Source organism: Rhinolophus sinicus, chromosome 1 (genome assembly GCF_057876585.1).
Source record: "Rhinolophus sinicus isolate RSI-liver-muscle chromosome 1, RSI-T2T, whole genome shotgun sequence".
NCBI lineage: Eukaryota > Metazoa > Chordata > Mammalia > Chiroptera > Rhinolophidae > Rhinolophus > Rhinolophus sinicus.
In genome coordinates this window covers 212,826,857-212,844,606 of record NC_142501.1, presented here as the reverse complement: position 1 = coordinate 212,844,606, position 17,750 = coordinate 212,826,857, and the positions used below count along the sequence as shown (strand labels likewise).

Genomic DNA, 17,750 nt, shown 5'->3' with positions numbered 1-17,750 from the left:
GGGTGGCCGCCCAGAGTTCTGATGTGAGGTCCGGCTCGGGGGGCCTCTTGGAGCACGTTCCTGGGTCACAAACAGGAAGCTTACTGCCCAAGGAAGTGGCGCTTGGGACTGACGGCCAGGCAGGGCTTTCCTCCCCAGTGGGGCCCGTTTCCCAACTGCCCAGGGCTGCTGCAGCCTCCATACCTGGAGCTTCCAGAAGCCTGTTCTTTATGGACCTTTCCATCTGGACTGACTGGATCCTGAATGAAGCCCCACTTCCCCTCACCCTGCCCCATTCTGGGATTTTTGTTCTTTAAGGCTTTTCTGGTGTGGGAGGGGAGGGACTGTCATGGCAAAAGGAAACCATCATGTGTGTTCTTTTTTTAAATTGAGGTGTAATTCATATAACATACAATTCCCCCTTTTAAAGTAAACGATTCTGTGGCAATTAGTGTGCTCACAATGTTGTGTAAGCACCACCTCTCCAGCTGCAGAACGTTCCATCTCCAGAATACCCTCCGCATTAAGTGGCCAGTCCCACGTCCCCTCCCCAGCCCTGGCAGCCGCTCTTCTACTTCCTGTCTCTGGATGTCCCAGTTTGGGCCCTTTCATATAAAAGGAATCACACGCTATGTGGCCTTTGGTGTCTGGCTTTTTTCACTCAAATATGTTTGGAGTTCAGCTAAGTTGTAGCTTGTGCCAGAATCTCCTTCCTTTTTAAGGCTGAATAATCCATTTTATGGGTAGGCTACAGTTTGTGTGTCCATTTATCCATTGATGGACAGGTGGGTTATTTTCACCTTTTGGCTCTTGTGAATAATGTCGCTATGAACATTCATGAACAGGTGTCTGTTTGAGCACCTGTTTTCAGTTCTTTTGGGGATACACCCAGGAGTAGAATTGCTGGGTCATTCGGTAATTCTGTGTATAACTTTTTGAGGAACTGCAAGACTTTCCCGGTTTCCACCATTTTATATTCCCACCAGCAATGTATGAAGGTTCCACGTTCTTCACATCCTCACCAACACTTGTTATTTATTTTATTTTTTAATAATCACCCTAGTAGGCGTGAAGTAGTATCTTGTGGTTTTGATTTGTATTTTCTTAATGACCAGTGATGTTGAGTATCTTACCATGTGCCAGTTGGCCATCTGTATATCTTCTTTGGAGGAATGTCTATTCAAGTCCTTTGCCCTGTGGAAAAAAGCAAAGACTCCCCCCCTCCCCCCACCGGCTGAATCACACACACACATGAGAAGGCAAAGGCTGTTTACTCAGAACCGGCTGTAGCGGGGGCGGCCGCCATGGCTTGCCTTTGGCTGAGACCCCAAGGCAGGCAGAGGGGTGGGAGAGCTTCCTGGTGGAGAAAAGGGGGCTCGGGTGTCCTGATGGAGCCTGGGGGAGGCCGGGGGGCTTCTACAAGGAGGCGTCCCAGGTGACAGGCTAGGGGAGCAGGTGTGGCTTTCTCGGGTTGGTCCTGAGTGGGAAGTGGGGACAGAAGGTAGGGAAGCTGTGAGTTATTGATCAAATCCTGGCCGATTGTCACAGAAGTTATTGTTCAGCCTCCTGGATTGTCACTGGAGACGGCAGGCTGACGTCCTGCGAGTCTGACTTAGAGGCAGGTGGCTGCGGCTCTGTTTTATATGAGGTCTGGCCGTTGTCTGTACGTTCAGTCTCTCCATTTCTTAATTGGGCTGTTTGTGGTTTTTATTGTTGAGCTATGACGGTTCTGTAGATTGTCTGAATACTAAACCCTTTTCAGATAGATGGTTTGCACATATTTTCTCCTATTCTGTCGTGGTCTTTTCATTTTCTCGATAGTGTCCATTGATTCACAGAGATTTGTATTTTTATGAAATCCTGTTGATGCATTTTTCTTTGTTGCTCTGTCCTTATTTTTCAATTTACATGTGAACTACTGCAAACCAGATATGTTTTTCATTACCATTCCTTGCTTCCGTGAGTACAGGTGGGTGCCTGAAGTGAGCTTCTTAAGGAACGGGACTAGAATTCGGCTTCTTTCAGTGTTTCTGTATCTTAGGCTATAGAACCACAGTGTTTAAAACTCGTTAAAAGTTATGCTTCGAATACTCAGATGTGTTTTGTCTTTCCTCCATCCAGCAGATCCTTGCTGTGTGCTCAGTGTGTATCCAGCAGAGGCTCAGGGCAGCTTGGTTCCCTGTCCTCATGGAGTTTACCGTCCACTGAGAAAGAAAGGTTGAGACAAGTAATTGCGAAGCTATTCAATTAGAATTGTGATATATGTTATAGATTGTTAGCTGATAAGCTAGAGGGACTTTTTTTTTTTTGTATTATAGCAGGTTGGCAATCTCCAAATATTGTGGATAATCTTATATGTAAATTGACATAGTTAAATATTTTGGAGATAACTACTATAACATTAATTCTGCTTTTGAGTTTAATCAGAGTCCATTCCTTGATTCGAGAGGTTAATACGATGTTTATAATGACTGTTACCATTTATTTCTAGATGAACTGAAAACTTGCATTAGTGTTTTTCTGTTTGATCACTTGAAAATCACCTACTTTTTTTTTTTTTTTTAATATTTTATTGGGGAAGGGGAACAGGACTTTTTTTTTTTTTTTTATTGGGGAACAGTGTGCACTTTCAGGACTTTTCTCCAAGTCAAGTTGTTGTCCTTTCAATCTTAGTTGTGGAGGGTTCTGTTCAGCTTCAAGTTGTCCTTTCAGTCTTAGTTGTGGAGGGCGCAGCTCAGTTCCAGGTCCAGTTGCCATTGCTAGTTGCAGGGGGCGCAGCCCACCATCCCTTGTGGAAGTCGAACCGGCAACCTTGTGGTTGAGAGGACACGCTCCAACCAACAACTGAGCCATCCGGGAGCTCAGCGGCAGCTCAGCTCAAGGTGCCGTGTTCAGTTTTTTAGTTGCAGGGGGCACTGCCCACCATCCCTTGCGGGACTCGAGGAATTGAACTGGCAACCTTGTGGTTGAGAGCCCACTGGCCCATGTGGGAATCGAACCGGCAGCCTTCGGAGTCAGGAGCATGGAGCTCTAACCGCCTGAGCCACCGGGCTGGCCCTACACTTTTAATATTTCTTTTTTACCTCACCACTTTTTTCCCCAACTATTTTTTATTTCCAAGGTTATAAAAAGTTTGTATCTGAATCTTTCCTGAGCTTTACTAAAACACTTTAGAAACAGGGAAAGATGATCTACATTTGGGCTTTAGCCTGTTATTTTATTTTAAATATCATTATTATAAAGTTTAATTAGGTTAGATGAAATAAATAAAAATGAGCAATGCATGCAAATAGCTAAATCCCAAACAGTACAAATTCAGTATTTCCTTAAGGCAGAGTTTCTCATCTCTTCACATGTGGGCTGGATAATTCTCTTGCTGTGGCCATCCTGGATCTGTAGGATGTGAAGCAGCACCCCGGCCTCCCCCTGGGGTCCCCCCCAGTTATGACCACCAGAATGCCTTACACACTGACACGTCCCCTGGAAGGGAGTAGACGGTGATGGAGTGACACCTGGTTGGGAATTGCTACTTTGAAGCTTTTCTAAAATAAAACGCCACGTCCTTCCTTAGCGTAGAGCTCACATCATGAGGGGCTATCTGCTAGCTATAGCTGTACTTTTTAAGGTAAGTCTATTTATTGGAAACTCATTTGGGGAAGCAGAGATTTACAAAAATAATCTTAAGCTGTTTCTCCCACCGCAATATGTACACAGCCATTTCGTCATTGTATGAAAACCAGCAGAAAGTCCTGTACCGAAAGCCCCAATATTTCATTCCTAAAGTCCTCCAGGCAGCGTGTGCTAGCCAGTTCCTGGAGTAGTTTTCCAGGGCTGCCTACTGTGTTTCCCCAAAAATAAGACCTAGGCGGACCATCAGCTCTAATGTGTCTTTTGGAGCAAAAATTAATATAAGACCTGGTCTTATATTATATTATACCCGATCTTATGTTATAATAAAATAAGACCGGGTCTTATATTAATTTTTGCTCCAAAAGATGCATTAGAGCTGATGGTCCGGCTAGGTCTTATTTTGGGGGAAACACAGTAACAAAACAAAGCAGGACAGACTGGGGCTTAGAACACCAGAAGTGACTCTCCCACAGTCGGGAGGCCAGAAGTCCAAATCCAGGTGTGGGTGGGGCCTCTTACTCCCACCCCCAGGCACACTGGAGGGTCCTGCCTGCCCCTCCAGCCTCAGGGCCCTGCCAGAGTTCCTGGGATGCAGCCACATCATGCCAGTCTCTGCCACCGTCTTCACCTAGCTTCTCCTCTCTCCACGTCCTGTTTTCTCTGACTCTTCTGGGACTCTTGTCACTGGATTTGGGGCCCGCCTGGGTAATTCAGGATGATCTCATCCTGAGATCCTTCACTCAGTCACATCTGCAAAGACTCCATTTCCAAGTGAGGCCACATGTTTGGAGGACACGTTTACCCCTGCAGCGCTTGGAGGGAACCTGAGGCTCGGTCACTGGGGTTGGCACCAATCCGTTTGAGTTTCGTGTGTTTGGCACAGTTGTCATCTGTTGCTTTCTATGGTTTCTACAGATTCGGGACCCAAAGACCCTCCTTCCCATGCCCGGGGTGATGGTGGGCGACATAGGGCGGAAGCTTGGACAGAACGGTCTGGACAATGGGTAAGTGCACCGAGCTTCATGGTCATGGTGGCTGTCCCCAGGGTCTATGCTCGAGGCTCCTTGTCAGGGCTTAGGTTCCTATCCCATGGCCGCTCGAGCCTGTGATCTCACCAGGCCCTCAGTGCTGTCCCCACACCTTCCTAGGTACCTATGGAGCCAGGTAAAGTGTGGTGGGGCCACACGCCTCACCTCCACACTTGAAGGGCCGTCTCCTGCATCAGCTCCAAGGTCAGGAGGTATAAACAACCCGAGAACTGAACAAGTGACCTTGTCCCCAGGCAGGTGGCTGCTCCCGGCTCATGGATCAGGCCCAGGCCAGACAACTGCAGCTTGGTGGGCAGTGCTGAGCTGTGACCGGGACCCGCCTCCCCTAGATGAGGTCCCCATCAGCAACCTCCAGGGACTGGAGCATCCAGCACGGGCCCACGCTGATCTTGGGGGTAGAGGGTGGGGAGTGTCTCAAGTCTCTGCTTGGACCCTTAAAACAGACTGTGCCAGAGGGTGGGGGAACCATTGATTTTTACGTGGTGTTAGTTTAAGGAGAAAACAGAAGGAAATTGTTAAAAAGCAAAATCAAACACACACAGAACCCTTCCAACTAATACTCTCTCAGCATTCTGTGCGCCTCCCTCACTGACCTGTACGGAGAGCCCGTTAACTGATGTTGGAGTCTGATGGGGGCAGTCAGTTCCTTAAACTATTACTTTGTGTGGGTGCATGGGGGGCCCCTGGCCTGGACAGGCTGTGGGGCACGTGTTGAAGTTTCACCGTCCTGGCCCTTTGTCCTCAGCTCTCAGCGAGGCAGTGATGCAATTCAGTCTGTTTGCGAAGATGGCACTGGCCTGGGGGAGGGCGCATCACGGAGGGCGGTGCAGGAAGTGGGTGTGGTGCGGACTGTCTCTTTCTGCACTTGGAAAACGAGTCCTTTCGTGAGGTCCGTGCATTCCACTTTGGGCTCGGAAAGTACGTGTGTCGTGACTCCATGTGTGGAAGGGTCTGAGTGTACGAGTGGGGCCTGGTCAGCTGTATCCTCAGGCACCTGGTGGGGGTAACACCTTCCAGCTGCAAGTCAATGCTACCAGGTCACATCCAGTGGGTGGCGCCGCTAGTCACTGTTCACTTTGTTTCACCAATCAGAATCGTTAGCATTGCTTTGGGACAGCCTCGGAAACCCCTGCACTGGGTTCCCCCTAAATGGACTCATATGTCCACAGACAGAGCACTGCCCCTTCTGAGGTGGTGCCCCAGCGAGCACTCAGTATAGCACCGACAATAAGTGCGTCCTGCTAGTGTGGCACAGGCTCTCCTAAGACTCACAACGCCAGTCACCTCTAGCATGACCCAGGGCCAGCGTGGTGACCACCCCGTAAAGGAGTTTCAGAGCAGCTCCACCGAACTGAAGTGACCGTGCCCCGTGCAACCGCTCAGTGTCAGGCCGAGGGGACATTGGAAGCAGCCATACTCGGTCCCTGAGCCTTTGAAGGTCCCTGGGCTCAGGGGCTGGGGCTGGGGTGTGAGCCACGTGTGACACAGCAGCGCCCTTTTCCCTGCTCCTCGGAAACCCCTTCGCGGGCCTGGGCGCACATGCCCAGCAGAGGGCGCACGGGTTTCGAGGACGCCGACCTCCTGGTAGGGTTTGGCGCTTGCGTGCAGTGCTCTGTCAGATTTGAGTATCCGTTGTAATTGAGTAATTTTTTGGACCGAGGTCACTTGTCTTGAAAATGTAAGTTAGATTTTGTCACTTTACAAGAATTTCCAAGTGTGTGGGATGACTCTAGGAATCAGAGGCAAACATAAATTGTGAGGGTTAGTTTTAGCCAAATACTCTGAAAGCAAAATAACAAAGACCCTCTTGAGTGAGATTTTGGCCTCTGAACCTTTATGTGCAGGGCATTCTCACATATTTGCTTTGAGGTGAGGCCGGGCGCTCAAGCCCTGGGAATCCATCTTGAAAGTGGATGGAAGGAAGTCCTGCCAGGCACTAGATGTGCTTGGTCCCAGGTGAGGCTGGGAGGTGGTGGGAGGCCCCAAGGAGGAAGGAAATTGCTAGAACATGGAGCAGGAGGCCCAGGGTGGAAGGGTGTGTGCAGCACCTGGGGGCCAGGCCTGCCACACACACGCTCCCCATGTCACACACACCACATGTCAGACACCCCCCCCCATGTCACACCACATGTCACATACACCCTTGTCACACATACCACATGTCTCATACACACACGCACACCCCAGAGCCCTCTGGGGACACTGGAATTCTGGCTTGCAGCCTGGCCCACCAGTCTGACCACCATCTGACTGTTTTTGGAACAGCTATTGTGGTATACTAGTTCTCAAAAGAGAATATATAAAAAAATCTTTTCAAATTATTTTCCAATGACAGTTGACATACAATACTATGTAAGTTTCAGGTGTGCGGCATAGTGATTAGACAATTATATACCTTATGAAGCAATCGCCCTGATAAGTCTAGGACCCATCTGGCACCATACCTAGTTATTACAATAGAGAAGATGTGAAATTTTGCTTTCAGTAAACTCAAGCCAATCCTTCTGCAAGTATAAATATATTCAGACGTTGTATCTCTGTGTGTCAAGAAAGGTGATGATTTTCCATTCCTTAAAAAGGGAGCTTTGAGTTTACAGAACCTTCCTTTCAAGTAACCACCGGGGCATCGGCCCTGGTGGGCCTTCCCGGACCCTGCGGTCTCCACATGGCCAGTCAGCACCACCCCACGAACCTTGACCTTACGGCTCACCCTGAGACAGGGCCTGAGTGCGCCAGGCTGGAGCCTGCCGAGAGCTGGTCTGCATCCGACCTTCATTTCACAGGCGGGAGGGCAACCCACAGAGGTTGGCCTCTTGCCTGGACACCGGCAGGGGCCTGGTGGCCTGGTTGAGAGTTCTCCACCTGCAGATCTCCTAGAAGCTTCCTAAGGAATTTGGGTGGGGGCTCTTCCAACCCGCCCTGTGTCCAGCCCAGGTCTCTGCTCTTCCCTAGGGAAGCTGGAAGGTGCCACTTGTCTTTCCCCCAAGACTGTCCCCGGACCGGGGTTTTGCCACTATTGATTCATTCCACGGCACTTATTGCCCCATTATAAAGGGGTGATCGAGACCCTGGAAGCTGCCAAAGAGAAGTGGGTGGCTCAGTGAGGACCATGGATGGTAGGTGGTCACTGCAGAATGGCACAGCCCTCTAATGGTACTCTGGCCTCACCAGTCCCCACACAGGCTGGGTGGAGAATCCTGGCAGGCCTCCTGGAGGAGGTGGCATCAGGAGAGAGCCTGGCCAGTGAGAGGGCCACAAGCAGACATGACCCAGCCACTGGCTGCAAGGAGGCCAGCCAGTGGGGCAGTGGGCAGGGTCCCTCCCAGGGCTTACCATGTTTTCACAGGGTTAAGATTCTCAGGTGGCAGACTGGACCCGTCTCATGCAGGGCAGGACCATTCCCAAGGGCAGGACAGGCCGGAGGGGTGGGTTTTGGAAAGAGCTAAGGGGAGGTTGTTGTAGTAAGTCAGACAAGAAGGGGTGGGAGCTGAAGGACGATAGTCCGTGTGACAAGGGAAGTGCTCTTTGGATCAGGTACGTGACACAGGAACTTGATTTTGTAAGATGGTTTGGATTTTTGGCACAGTTTATGAACCTCCAGTACTGGCGTGACCCTGTCCCCAGACTGTTGTGAAGTAGCCTTTCCTGGCCTGGCCTCTGTAACGACGTCGTCCATCACTAATCTGGGAGCCTGGTCTCCATCATCATGGTGTAGGTTCCGGCGCTTGAAGTGTGAGAACCAGGGACTGTCATCTTTATAATAAACAGCTGCGGTCTTTTCTGTTGAGTGACTTTCTCGATGGCCTGTGTGTGGTGTGGCGTTGGTTCTCGGAGCTCACTGAGGAGCCTGACATCGAAGTGCCCCTAGGACCCCGCCTCTGAATGACCCATAGGTGGCTGTTTTGTGTCACATAGAACCCCACCGCACACACCCACTTTCTTTCTAACCTACTTTTTTGGATAGAAAAAATTGACGAAATTTCCTGTCTGCCGGTGTTTGTTTTCTCTCCTGTTTTCTTGGTCTTTGGGGATTTGGGCACCTTGTAAGCTGTCCTTTGCTTTCACTCGATGGGGTTTCGGGAGGCAGAGGGGAGAAGGCCGGCTCCAGACTGGTGTAACCCAAGGTCCCATGCACCCCCCAGGTTCTCCATGTTCCACAAGGTTAGGATTCCTCGCCAAGACCTCCTGAACCGGACCGGGGACGTCACCCCTGAGGGCACCTACGTCACCCCCTTCAAGGTATGGTGTCTCCATAGGAGAGCCCCTGTGCCCACGAGTAGGAGGTCTGCCACAGGAGCCCGTTGGCTGGGGCAGACCGCTCTAGGTTTGGGTTCCAGTGCCACCAACGAGGAAGGGGCCACTTGGGTCAGCCCCACCCCAGGGTCCGGGCATGATGGCATGCTGGCCCACAGCTACCCACAGGCCTCCACACCCCTGCACCGCCCCTCCAGCCCCATGGGGTTAGTTAGGAAGGCCCCCCCCCACCAATGCTGTTCCCCACGGTGGATTTAAAGGTGAAAGGTTACGTGCTGGGCCATCCACAAATCGGGCTGACAGGGTTTTTGGTGTCCAGGGCTCATTGCCCCCTTAAACCCATTGAGTGGTAGACACACAGTGGTGTGGCCCTGGGCCCTCTCCAGTCGTGTCCCACCTTGTAGAAGCTGATCGCCCTCCTGAGTGAGTCCTGAGCTCACCGCCAGGATGGCTGTGTCCCGGGAGCCTATACACTTCCGAGAACTCTGCCCGGACAGCAGGCCTCAGCCGATCGGAGCTGAGACAGTGTGGCAAGTGCGCTGAGAGATAAGGGGAGCAACAGACCGTGAAACCAGAAGTCATTTACACATGGAGATAAAGTGAATAGGAACATGAATAATTGAAAGAAGGAATGCAATGGGATGAATAGAGTGGGAGAATGAATTGGAGGCTGGGAAATCCTAGGAAGGGGCAGCAGGACAGGATGAAAGACCATGAAGAGAAAGTTTGGAGAAGTGAGATGGTAAATGCCAGGAAGAAAGAAGGAAACGTGGTTGGAGGGAGCCATGGGGAGCCCAAGAGGAGAAGGCAGGCGCATGCACACCCCAGATACACGGCGCAGAAACTTAAGAATTTCAAAGAGAGAACCCCGAAACCCTCCAGGGAGAGGGTGTGGCCCTGACGCCAATGGAAAAAAACTCACTTCCCTTCAGACTTCTCAGCCTGACACCAAATGCAAGTAGACGTGAGATGATGTTTTCTCCCACAGAGGAAGATGATTTAAATGCTTTTAAATCCAACTAGACTGTCATTTGTACGTGAGAACGTAACAAACATTCCCCAGCATGCCCCGTTTGGGAAGGCTGCCACACAAATACCGCAGGGGATGTAATTTTGGAAGGAAAGCCCAAATAATAAGAGACATGAACCCAGGAGAAGCCGCAAGAGGTGGGGCGGGCAGGGTGATGGGACAGTTCAGGAAAGCTCTGGGTTAAACGTACCCACAGCACCACCACGGGCCTGAGAAACGCGGTGCTAGTACACCGAGATTTATAACCGAAGATTAAAACTAGATGCCCACAAGGAGATTGTCTATTTTAAAGGAAAACAAATGAGCATCACACCCCTTCAAATGGTTGCTTTGTTGGGGGGAGAGGGATTCCGGGGGTTGAGGGCCCAAGGGAGGCATTTTATAAAACAAAACGTGATGCCAGCAATACAATCTCGGCCTGGGGTTGTCCCTCCCTCCCTCCACCCCCCTGCAGGCTGTCACACAGGCTGTCTGAGCGCAGTGAGGGTGACAGCAGGGCTTCCAAACCTCCTGGTGGGCAGCTTGCACCCCCCAGACGCCGAGCCCTTGCTTAGCACTACTCCCTCTGCTGCAGCCCCCGCCCCCGTGGAGCTGAGCACCCCCCCACACTCCAGTGCCTCCCCACCCCGTCCCACCACGATTCACTAATGACACCTGCACCCCCTGCAGCCCAGCCGTGGCTCCCTACACCTGGAGCTCTGTGTGTGGGGGTGCCCTGGGGGCGGGGCCTCGTGGGTGGGCACTTTGCAGAGATGAAAGTAGGAACAGGTGCCCCTGCATCTTTGTGCCTCTCTCCTGGAGGTGGCCGGACATCGTCCTGCTGATGTGCCTCGTTGCTTTTCTCCCGCAGGACAGCAGGCAGCGCTTCGGAGCGTCCCTGGGCAGCCTGTCCGCCGGCCGCGTCGTCATCGTGGCCATGTCCGTCGTTAACCTGAAGCTGGCCGTGTCCATCGCGCTCCGCTTCTCGGCCACCCGGCGTCAGTTTGGACCAACAGATGAGGAGGAAATACCAGTACTCGAGTACCAAATGCAGGTCCGGTTTCACAAGTATAAAGTCACTTTCTTTCTATTACACGTGCAGGTAAACCTTCTGTGTCAGACGACTGCTGTTTGTTTCCTGGGACTTCACCAAGCCTCTTAAGGCAATTCACAGAGCAGTGGATAGGAGTTACCAGGGCGTTCAGTAAATGGTCTTTCATTGAAAGGAGTCTGTATGACTCCCCAAAATAAGGAAGCCCAGAGAGCGTGTGGCAAGGCTCTGGGGAGACAGGTGTGCACACTCACTGCTCACCTGTGAAAGCTCTCGGGCTTTGGCGGGGGCCTTGCACGTCCAATGTCAGTGACCCATCGTCCCATCCTGAGAAATGACCCCAAGGAAATAAGCTGAGTGTGTAGCGCTGTTCATTGTGATGTCATCTAGAGTAGCAGAAGGGTCCCTCATCCTCAGAGGTGAGGCAGCCCGGGTGCAACCCAGAAAAGCCAATTGTCACCTGGAGAGGGGACATGCATTTTATCCCAACAAACACTCATGGTGCTTATGTGGTTCCAGCCCTTCCTCACACACCATGTGGTCAGTACTCTAGCCAGGCGGCTAGAGTTACTGTTCCCGGCTTATGGGTGGACGACTGGGGATCAGGGACGTGACTCCCACGGGACATCAGTAGCTAAACCTGGCCCAGATCTTAGGCCAAGCTACACATTCACAAAGGTGAAACTGAGTGAACATTTCCGGGAATTATAACAGACTTGCCACTGGTTCTTTTAACCCTTCTTTTACTGTGGCTTTGAACCCGTTTTAATAATAAATGAGGGACAGCATAGTGTCCTGCTTCATGCTGTGTGGCACACATTGCTCGCCACCACGACTAATCCCGTGGCCTTTGTGAGGTCACCATGCATCGGACCGGGCATTGGGGTGGCTCAGCGGTTACGAGGGCCCACTTGGGCCACACTGCTTGGCTCCTAACCCCAGGTCCATCCCTGTGAGCTGTGTGCCCTTGGGCAAGGCACTGAACCTCTCTGTGCTCTAGTTTTCTAATTTGTTAATCGGAATGGTAATAACCTCTTCATAAGGTGGTGGTAAGAATTAAACTCGTTCATACGTAGAAGCGTTGGCACAGTGTCAGGCAGTGAACACTCAGCAACGATGGGCGATGGGCGTGCTGATGGTGGTGGCGACTGTTCCCCGGGTCTCTCAGGCTCCTGCCTTCCATCCATGTGACTGTGGGTGTGCATAGGTCACTAGGACACGCTCCCTGCCTCTGAGGGACTTCAGGCTCTCTGTGAGCCTCAGTTTCCCCGTCTGGCTCAGGGATGATTGCTTCATCCCTCAGAGGCTTACAAAGCACCACGTACCAGCCAGTCTGTGCCACACTCCGGGCACAGCAGGCTGGTTTTCCTGGTTCCCAGGTAGACTGAGACTGTGCCAGGCAGCACTTTGACGAGACAGCAGTGAGAGGTGGGTGTGCAGGGAGCTGTGTGTGGGACAGTTGTGCCTTTGCGTGAGGCTGTTGGGGGGTTGGGAGAGAGAACTGGCCCGGTGAGGGCAAGAGTTCCGAGGCTGCAGGCGGCGTGTAGGACCTTCCACATTCATTGGGGGAAGCGGGTGGTGACTTCCTACCGCTCCCCTTACCCTGGCTCCCTGCTCTGCCCTTCACAGCCACCGTGAGGCGGTCGGTTCCTTGTCAGCACTTAGGTGTGTTCATGCACGTGTCCTGTCCCCTCTAGCAATGGCGACTACTTCCGTACCTGGCCGCTGCCTACGCCTTAGACCACTTTGCCAAATCGCTCTTCCTGGACCTGGTGGGGCTTCAGCAAGGCCTCCTGGAGAACGACCGGAGCGCCAGGCAGGTGAGAGGAGACTGGCTTTTCCCCGCAGCGCTGTTATTATTTCTGCCTCACTGAGCGTGCACATCAGCCTTTGTCCAAAACACCAGACCATGGATTTGTGGGGTGAAGGCTCCCCCCGCCTCTCGTCAGCCGTGTCCCCACCTGGAACTCCTGGAGCCGCACTGACGTGAACGGTTCGGATGTGTGTCCACGTTCCCACTCCTCAGGAAGTGCTGACACGACCCCTGACTGCACGCCGGGAGTTCAGCTGGCGTTCTCCTTGGAGGACACGATGGTTTTGCACGGCCCACATGACCTGCCCCTCAGTAGCTTTCATGGTTCTGATCCTTTCGTAAACAAGCACACAGAGGTCTGAATCCAGCTGACGGGATTTGCATTGACAGGCAAGGGTTGGTGCCAGAAACGGGTGTGCAATTCCACGGAACTCAGCCGCCCCTAAACAAAGTCCCTTGTGAATTTCTGCATCAGTGGCGTAAGAGTTGACTTTCTGTAGCCCCCTCTTTGTCTCCTGGGCAGCCGTACAATGTGAAGCACAAGAAGTGCGTTTGAAAACGGATTAGAAATGCCACAGATTAGGAGTATGTACAACACCCTAGAAGGCCTGTGTCCAATTAGTACATTCTGGAATATTCGGCACAAACATCCAGCAATCAAGAGGCTGTGGGTGGTGCAAGGATGGCCAGCAGGGGGCGCTGTGAGCTGAGCTGAGGTCTGCTGTGGGGGTCTTTCCCCAGGAAGGCAGGGGTTAAGGAGTTTTTCTCTAGCATGAGTCATGGAAGACCTTTGCCAGCTGACACTGGAATTATTCTCCTGTTAATAATGTTATAACGTGTGATCACGCTTTATTCTTCCTGAAACTCTGGTTTAACCCAGGCACCACAGGACCTCACAGTCGCCCTTACTTGAAGTTGAAAACGCTAGTAGCACGGGTCATCTTAGGTAGCAGGTGTGTGTCTGTCCTTTTTGAGAAAAAGAGAATTGTTTTTATTAAATGCCAAATAGAAATAAGACGTGGAAGGCCCAGGGACGCTGGCTGGGGAGCGCCCTTGCGGAGTCTGCGGTGAATGGCCATCACCCTCGCCGTCTCCCGGCCCTCTCCCCTCAGAGGGGCACCACCTGGACATTGTCAGCGATCCCTTGCTTGTCTGTATAGTGTCACCAGATGTGGTTGGAACCTTCAACAGCATGTGGCTTGATGTCATGTGGGTGAACATCCATAAATGAGTCGTGACGTATGGTTCCCGGAAGTTAGCTTCCACCATCAGCCTTCTGGCCCTGGCACTTGTTTGCTGGACAGAGCACTGGCCCCTGTACCTTCCTGGCTGTGACATTGCATGAGTGTACCACGAGGTAGCCGTTCTTGGGGGACTCTCCCATTTTAAGTTAAAATTGTGTTTCTTTCTCCTGTAGTTGTCAGGTGTCTTGGAATAGATTGGAGGGGACTTGCGCCTTTGACGCTAGGGCTGGACAGACCCCTGGCCTGGGGTTGGCGCCTCTTTTCACCTGTTCTTCTTGGATTTCCTCCCCAAGGCAGAGCTCGGACGTGAGGTCCACGCCTTGGCGTCGGCCGGCAAGCCCCTGGCCTCGTGGACTGCCCAGCGGGGAATTCAGGAATGCCGGGAAGCGTGCGGAGGACACGGCTATTTGGCCAGTAGGTTTCAGAGAAGCGTGTGACAATTTCCTGTCCTTACCCCTACCGTTTGACTCCAGACCATGGGTCTGCAAGCTCCAGCCTGAGGGCCAAAGCTGCTGTCACTGGTTTCTGGGAACAAAGTTTTATGGGAACACGGCCATGCCCATTCATTTATGCATTTTCTGTGGCGGCGTCCGCACTTTATCAGCAGAGATGAGTATCTCAGCAAAGCCTGAAATGTGTACTGTCTGGCCCTGTCCGGAGCGAGTTTGCTCACCCCCGCGCTGGACCGATCCCTCCGCTTTCCGATGGCTGGTGTTCCTCAAAACGTGGAGATCTGGGGGTACTTATGCAGCCTGGAGAAACGTTGTGTGGGTGCTCACTCAAAACCAGAACGGAGAGGAGGTGGTCTGTTCATTTGAGTTGTAACTTTCTGGTGAACGCCTTGGCAGTACAGTGGCACCAAGTTTTATTCTGGTGAAACATTCTTAAATGTAGAAAAAAAAGAGTAAGTTTTTATTGGCATTGACCTGTTTCGGCAGCTGGCCTGTGGGCACCCGAGAGCCAGTCCTAGCTCTGTCACTCAGTAGCTGCCTCACTGTGGGCAATCTGCCTGACCTTGCTGTGCCTCAGTTTTCCTTATCTGTAAAATGGGGGTGAGAATAGCACAGAAACAGGTCCCTGCAGTGATTAAGTGAATTAATACACATAAAGCACTTAGCAGAGTTGGGCATGTAGCATGTGCCCAGTAACTTTTACTTGCTGTTGCTATTAGAATTACTGTTATCACAGTCATCATTAGCATTTGCAGTGTACCAGCAAATTTCCTGTGCCCTAATCGTAAATAACTTATTGGTAAAAATCTTGGTTACTCCAAGAAAGCCCATACACATTCCAAACAACAGAATTGGCAGAACCCTTTTGATAGTCTGACTCTCCAGAAGCACTTTAGGCTCTTGCCGAGCTTGAGCATTTCAGGGACAGCCTGTGGATAACTGCCCAGGTGAGTGGCCGCCTGCTCTCGGTGAGGTTCCGTCCCAGATGCTTCTCTGACTGGCAGGGTGGCCCCTGGTGCCCCCACGCTGGCCTCTCTCCATTGCTTACTGACCTTTGGGTAACCACGGCTCTGCACCAGTTGCCGTTTCCACGTATTGTCCTCTGGGCAATGCTCTTGTAGTTTCTTTTTGTTGTTCAAAGTCGTGGAGACGCTGTAAATAGTTTAGAACAAGGAAACTGAATCCTGAAACACTGCTGACAACTGAAAAAAAGGGCTGAATCAAGTGTCATTACATATACAAATGCTGGCCTCAAGCCAAGAGACCGAACTCAGCAGGGAGAAAGGTACAGCCCTTTATCTAGGCTTAAGTATATCAGTTGTAAATTATTTCTCAAGGTCACTCCCAGCTCTTCAGGGTCAGTGGTGGGACTGGCGTGGGCAGAGTCGGAGAGAACCAGGAGGTTGGTGAGCCTGCAGTCTGTGAGCGCGAGAGGCAGCAGTCCCACCTTTCACTGCTGGGTCCTCCATCCCAGCCTCACATTCAGAGAACATTCTCGTCAAAGGAAAGAGACCCTGACAATGAGGGTCCGGGAAGCACAGCTTATAAAGTGTGTGAAGGACTTGGTTTACGTAACTGGCAGGAGAGACAAGAAAAGAAAGATGAGAGTTGTCTTCAGATGTTTGAAATTTCTTGTGTAAAACAAAGGCCTCATTCAGTTGTAGAAGGCGGAAGGGCAGCCCCCGGAGGTCGTTGGCGCCCTGAGTGTCTGTCACTGAGCTCCATGGTGGAGGGAGGTTCTGCCAGGCGACCTCGGGAGGATGGGGACGCTGGTGACAGTGAATCTCTCTTGAGCGCTCACTGCTCACTGCTGAATGTTTCATGGAGAAGCCGCCCACTTTCCTTCCTGACACCCTTACTAGGCTGTTACTGCTGTGTCTGGAAAGACGGGGCCACTGGGTGGAGAGCATTTAGGGGCCCACAGCTGGTCGGGAGGTGGAGCTGCAGGGGGAGTGAGGAGCAGGCTGGGAGGTGCTTTGGCCCCATCACGCTGGGCCCAGGATTAGATTCCGGGGGGAGGGGGTGGGTATTTTTCACATATACACCCCGAGTGATGAAAACGTGGTTTTGTTGCAGTGAACCGTCTGGGTGACCTCAGAAATGACAACGACCCAAACTGCACATACGAAGGGGACAACAATGTTCTCCTGCAGCAGACCAGTAACTACCTGCTTGGCCTGCTGGCTCCCGGGGACCCAGGTGAGCAGCCACCTGCTCGCCTGCTGGCACGTGGGGGCCCAGCTGAGGCTCCACCATGCTAGGGGGTGGCCCCAGATCTCGCATGGGTGAGGGTCCTCGGACCTCTGTAGTTAGCTCTTCTCTCAAGATGGACTCTGTTAGCAGGAAGAAAAGTGTGATGGCATAGTGACTGCCCAACTTCCCAAGTTATGGCTGAGGCAGGCTGGAGAGGTTCCCTCTGTCCCTCCCCTGAGACACGTGCTGTGGGCTGGGTGTGGGCCCGTGGCTCTCGCTTGAGTGACCTATGTGCTGCTAGGTGGCGCTCGCTTCCAGAGCCCTCTGAAGAGCGTGGCCTTTCTGGAAGCCTATCCAGCCCTCCTTGGCCAGAGGTTCCAGGCGGCCAGCCTCAAGGACTGCTTGGACTCCTCAGGTAAGCACCCCCTCCCCACCATTCCCTTTAGGCCCAGAACAGGTAGGGGGGCTGTGGTGGTGGCCGTAGGAGACCCCGGACGGTGGCTTGCTGCCATTCGCTGGAGGACTCATGCATCCAGCATCTCCCTGGGCTGACACTGAGTGAGACGCTGACTGAAGGTGAAATGAGGGAGCCCCCCACCTGGCACCTTCCTGAGGGCCCCAGCCCTCGCCCACGCCCCCTGACCGGGCTGCCATCACAGGAAGCTGGGGGCTGTCCCTGAACCTTCGCTCTTGATTCTCCCTTTCGAGGGCTCTTGCCCCTACGTTGTTCACTCTGCAGACAGGTAGTTATAAGCACAGGTGTCTGTGCAGTCTTGCTGGGACGCAAAGGTGACTGAGACCTGGGTCCCTGCTGTCACGGACTTCGCAGTCCGGATGGGGGACAGCCGCGTGCGAGGTCGTCAGGGGCCTGATCAGAGGAGTGGTCTGCGAGGCTGTGGCCCCCGTTCAGGGGTGGGGTCGCTGGCACAGCCTTCTGAGGTCTCAGTGGAAAGAAAGGGCTAGCCGCAGGGGACCCGAGGGACAGCTGTCCTCCCAGGCCCATGGCAACCGCTAGAGGATTCTGAGCAAGAGCAGCTGACTGGTTTGGGTTTCTGTTGTCTGTTGTGGTGACTCAC

General features: G+C 52.4%; 1 protein-coding gene across 4 annotated transcripts in view; it reads left to right on the top strand.

Annotated features, from left to right (window-relative positions):
- ACOX3 (acyl-CoA oxidase 3, pristanoyl) overlaps positions 1 to 17,750 on the top strand; it is a 37,434-nt gene that overhangs the window by 5,281 nt on the left and 14,403 nt on the right. For all 4 annotated transcript variants that reach the window (XM_088793104.1, XM_074320743.2, XM_019711493.3 and 1 more), the window contains 7 exons: positions 4,525 to 4,613; positions 8,801 to 8,897; positions 10,793 to 10,975; positions 12,670 to 12,792; positions 14,323 to 14,443; positions 16,558 to 16,680; positions 16,976 to 17,089. In XM_088793104.1, coding sequence (XP_088649230.1) covers positions 4,525 to 4,613; positions 8,801 to 8,897; positions 10,793 to 10,975; positions 12,670 to 12,792; positions 14,323 to 14,443; positions 16,558 to 16,680; positions 16,976 to 17,089 — 850 coding nt within the window. The remainder of the gene's footprint in view (positions 1 to 4,524; positions 4,614 to 8,800; positions 8,898 to 10,792; positions 10,976 to 12,669; positions 12,793 to 14,322; positions 14,444 to 16,557; positions 16,681 to 16,975; positions 17,090 to 17,750) is intronic.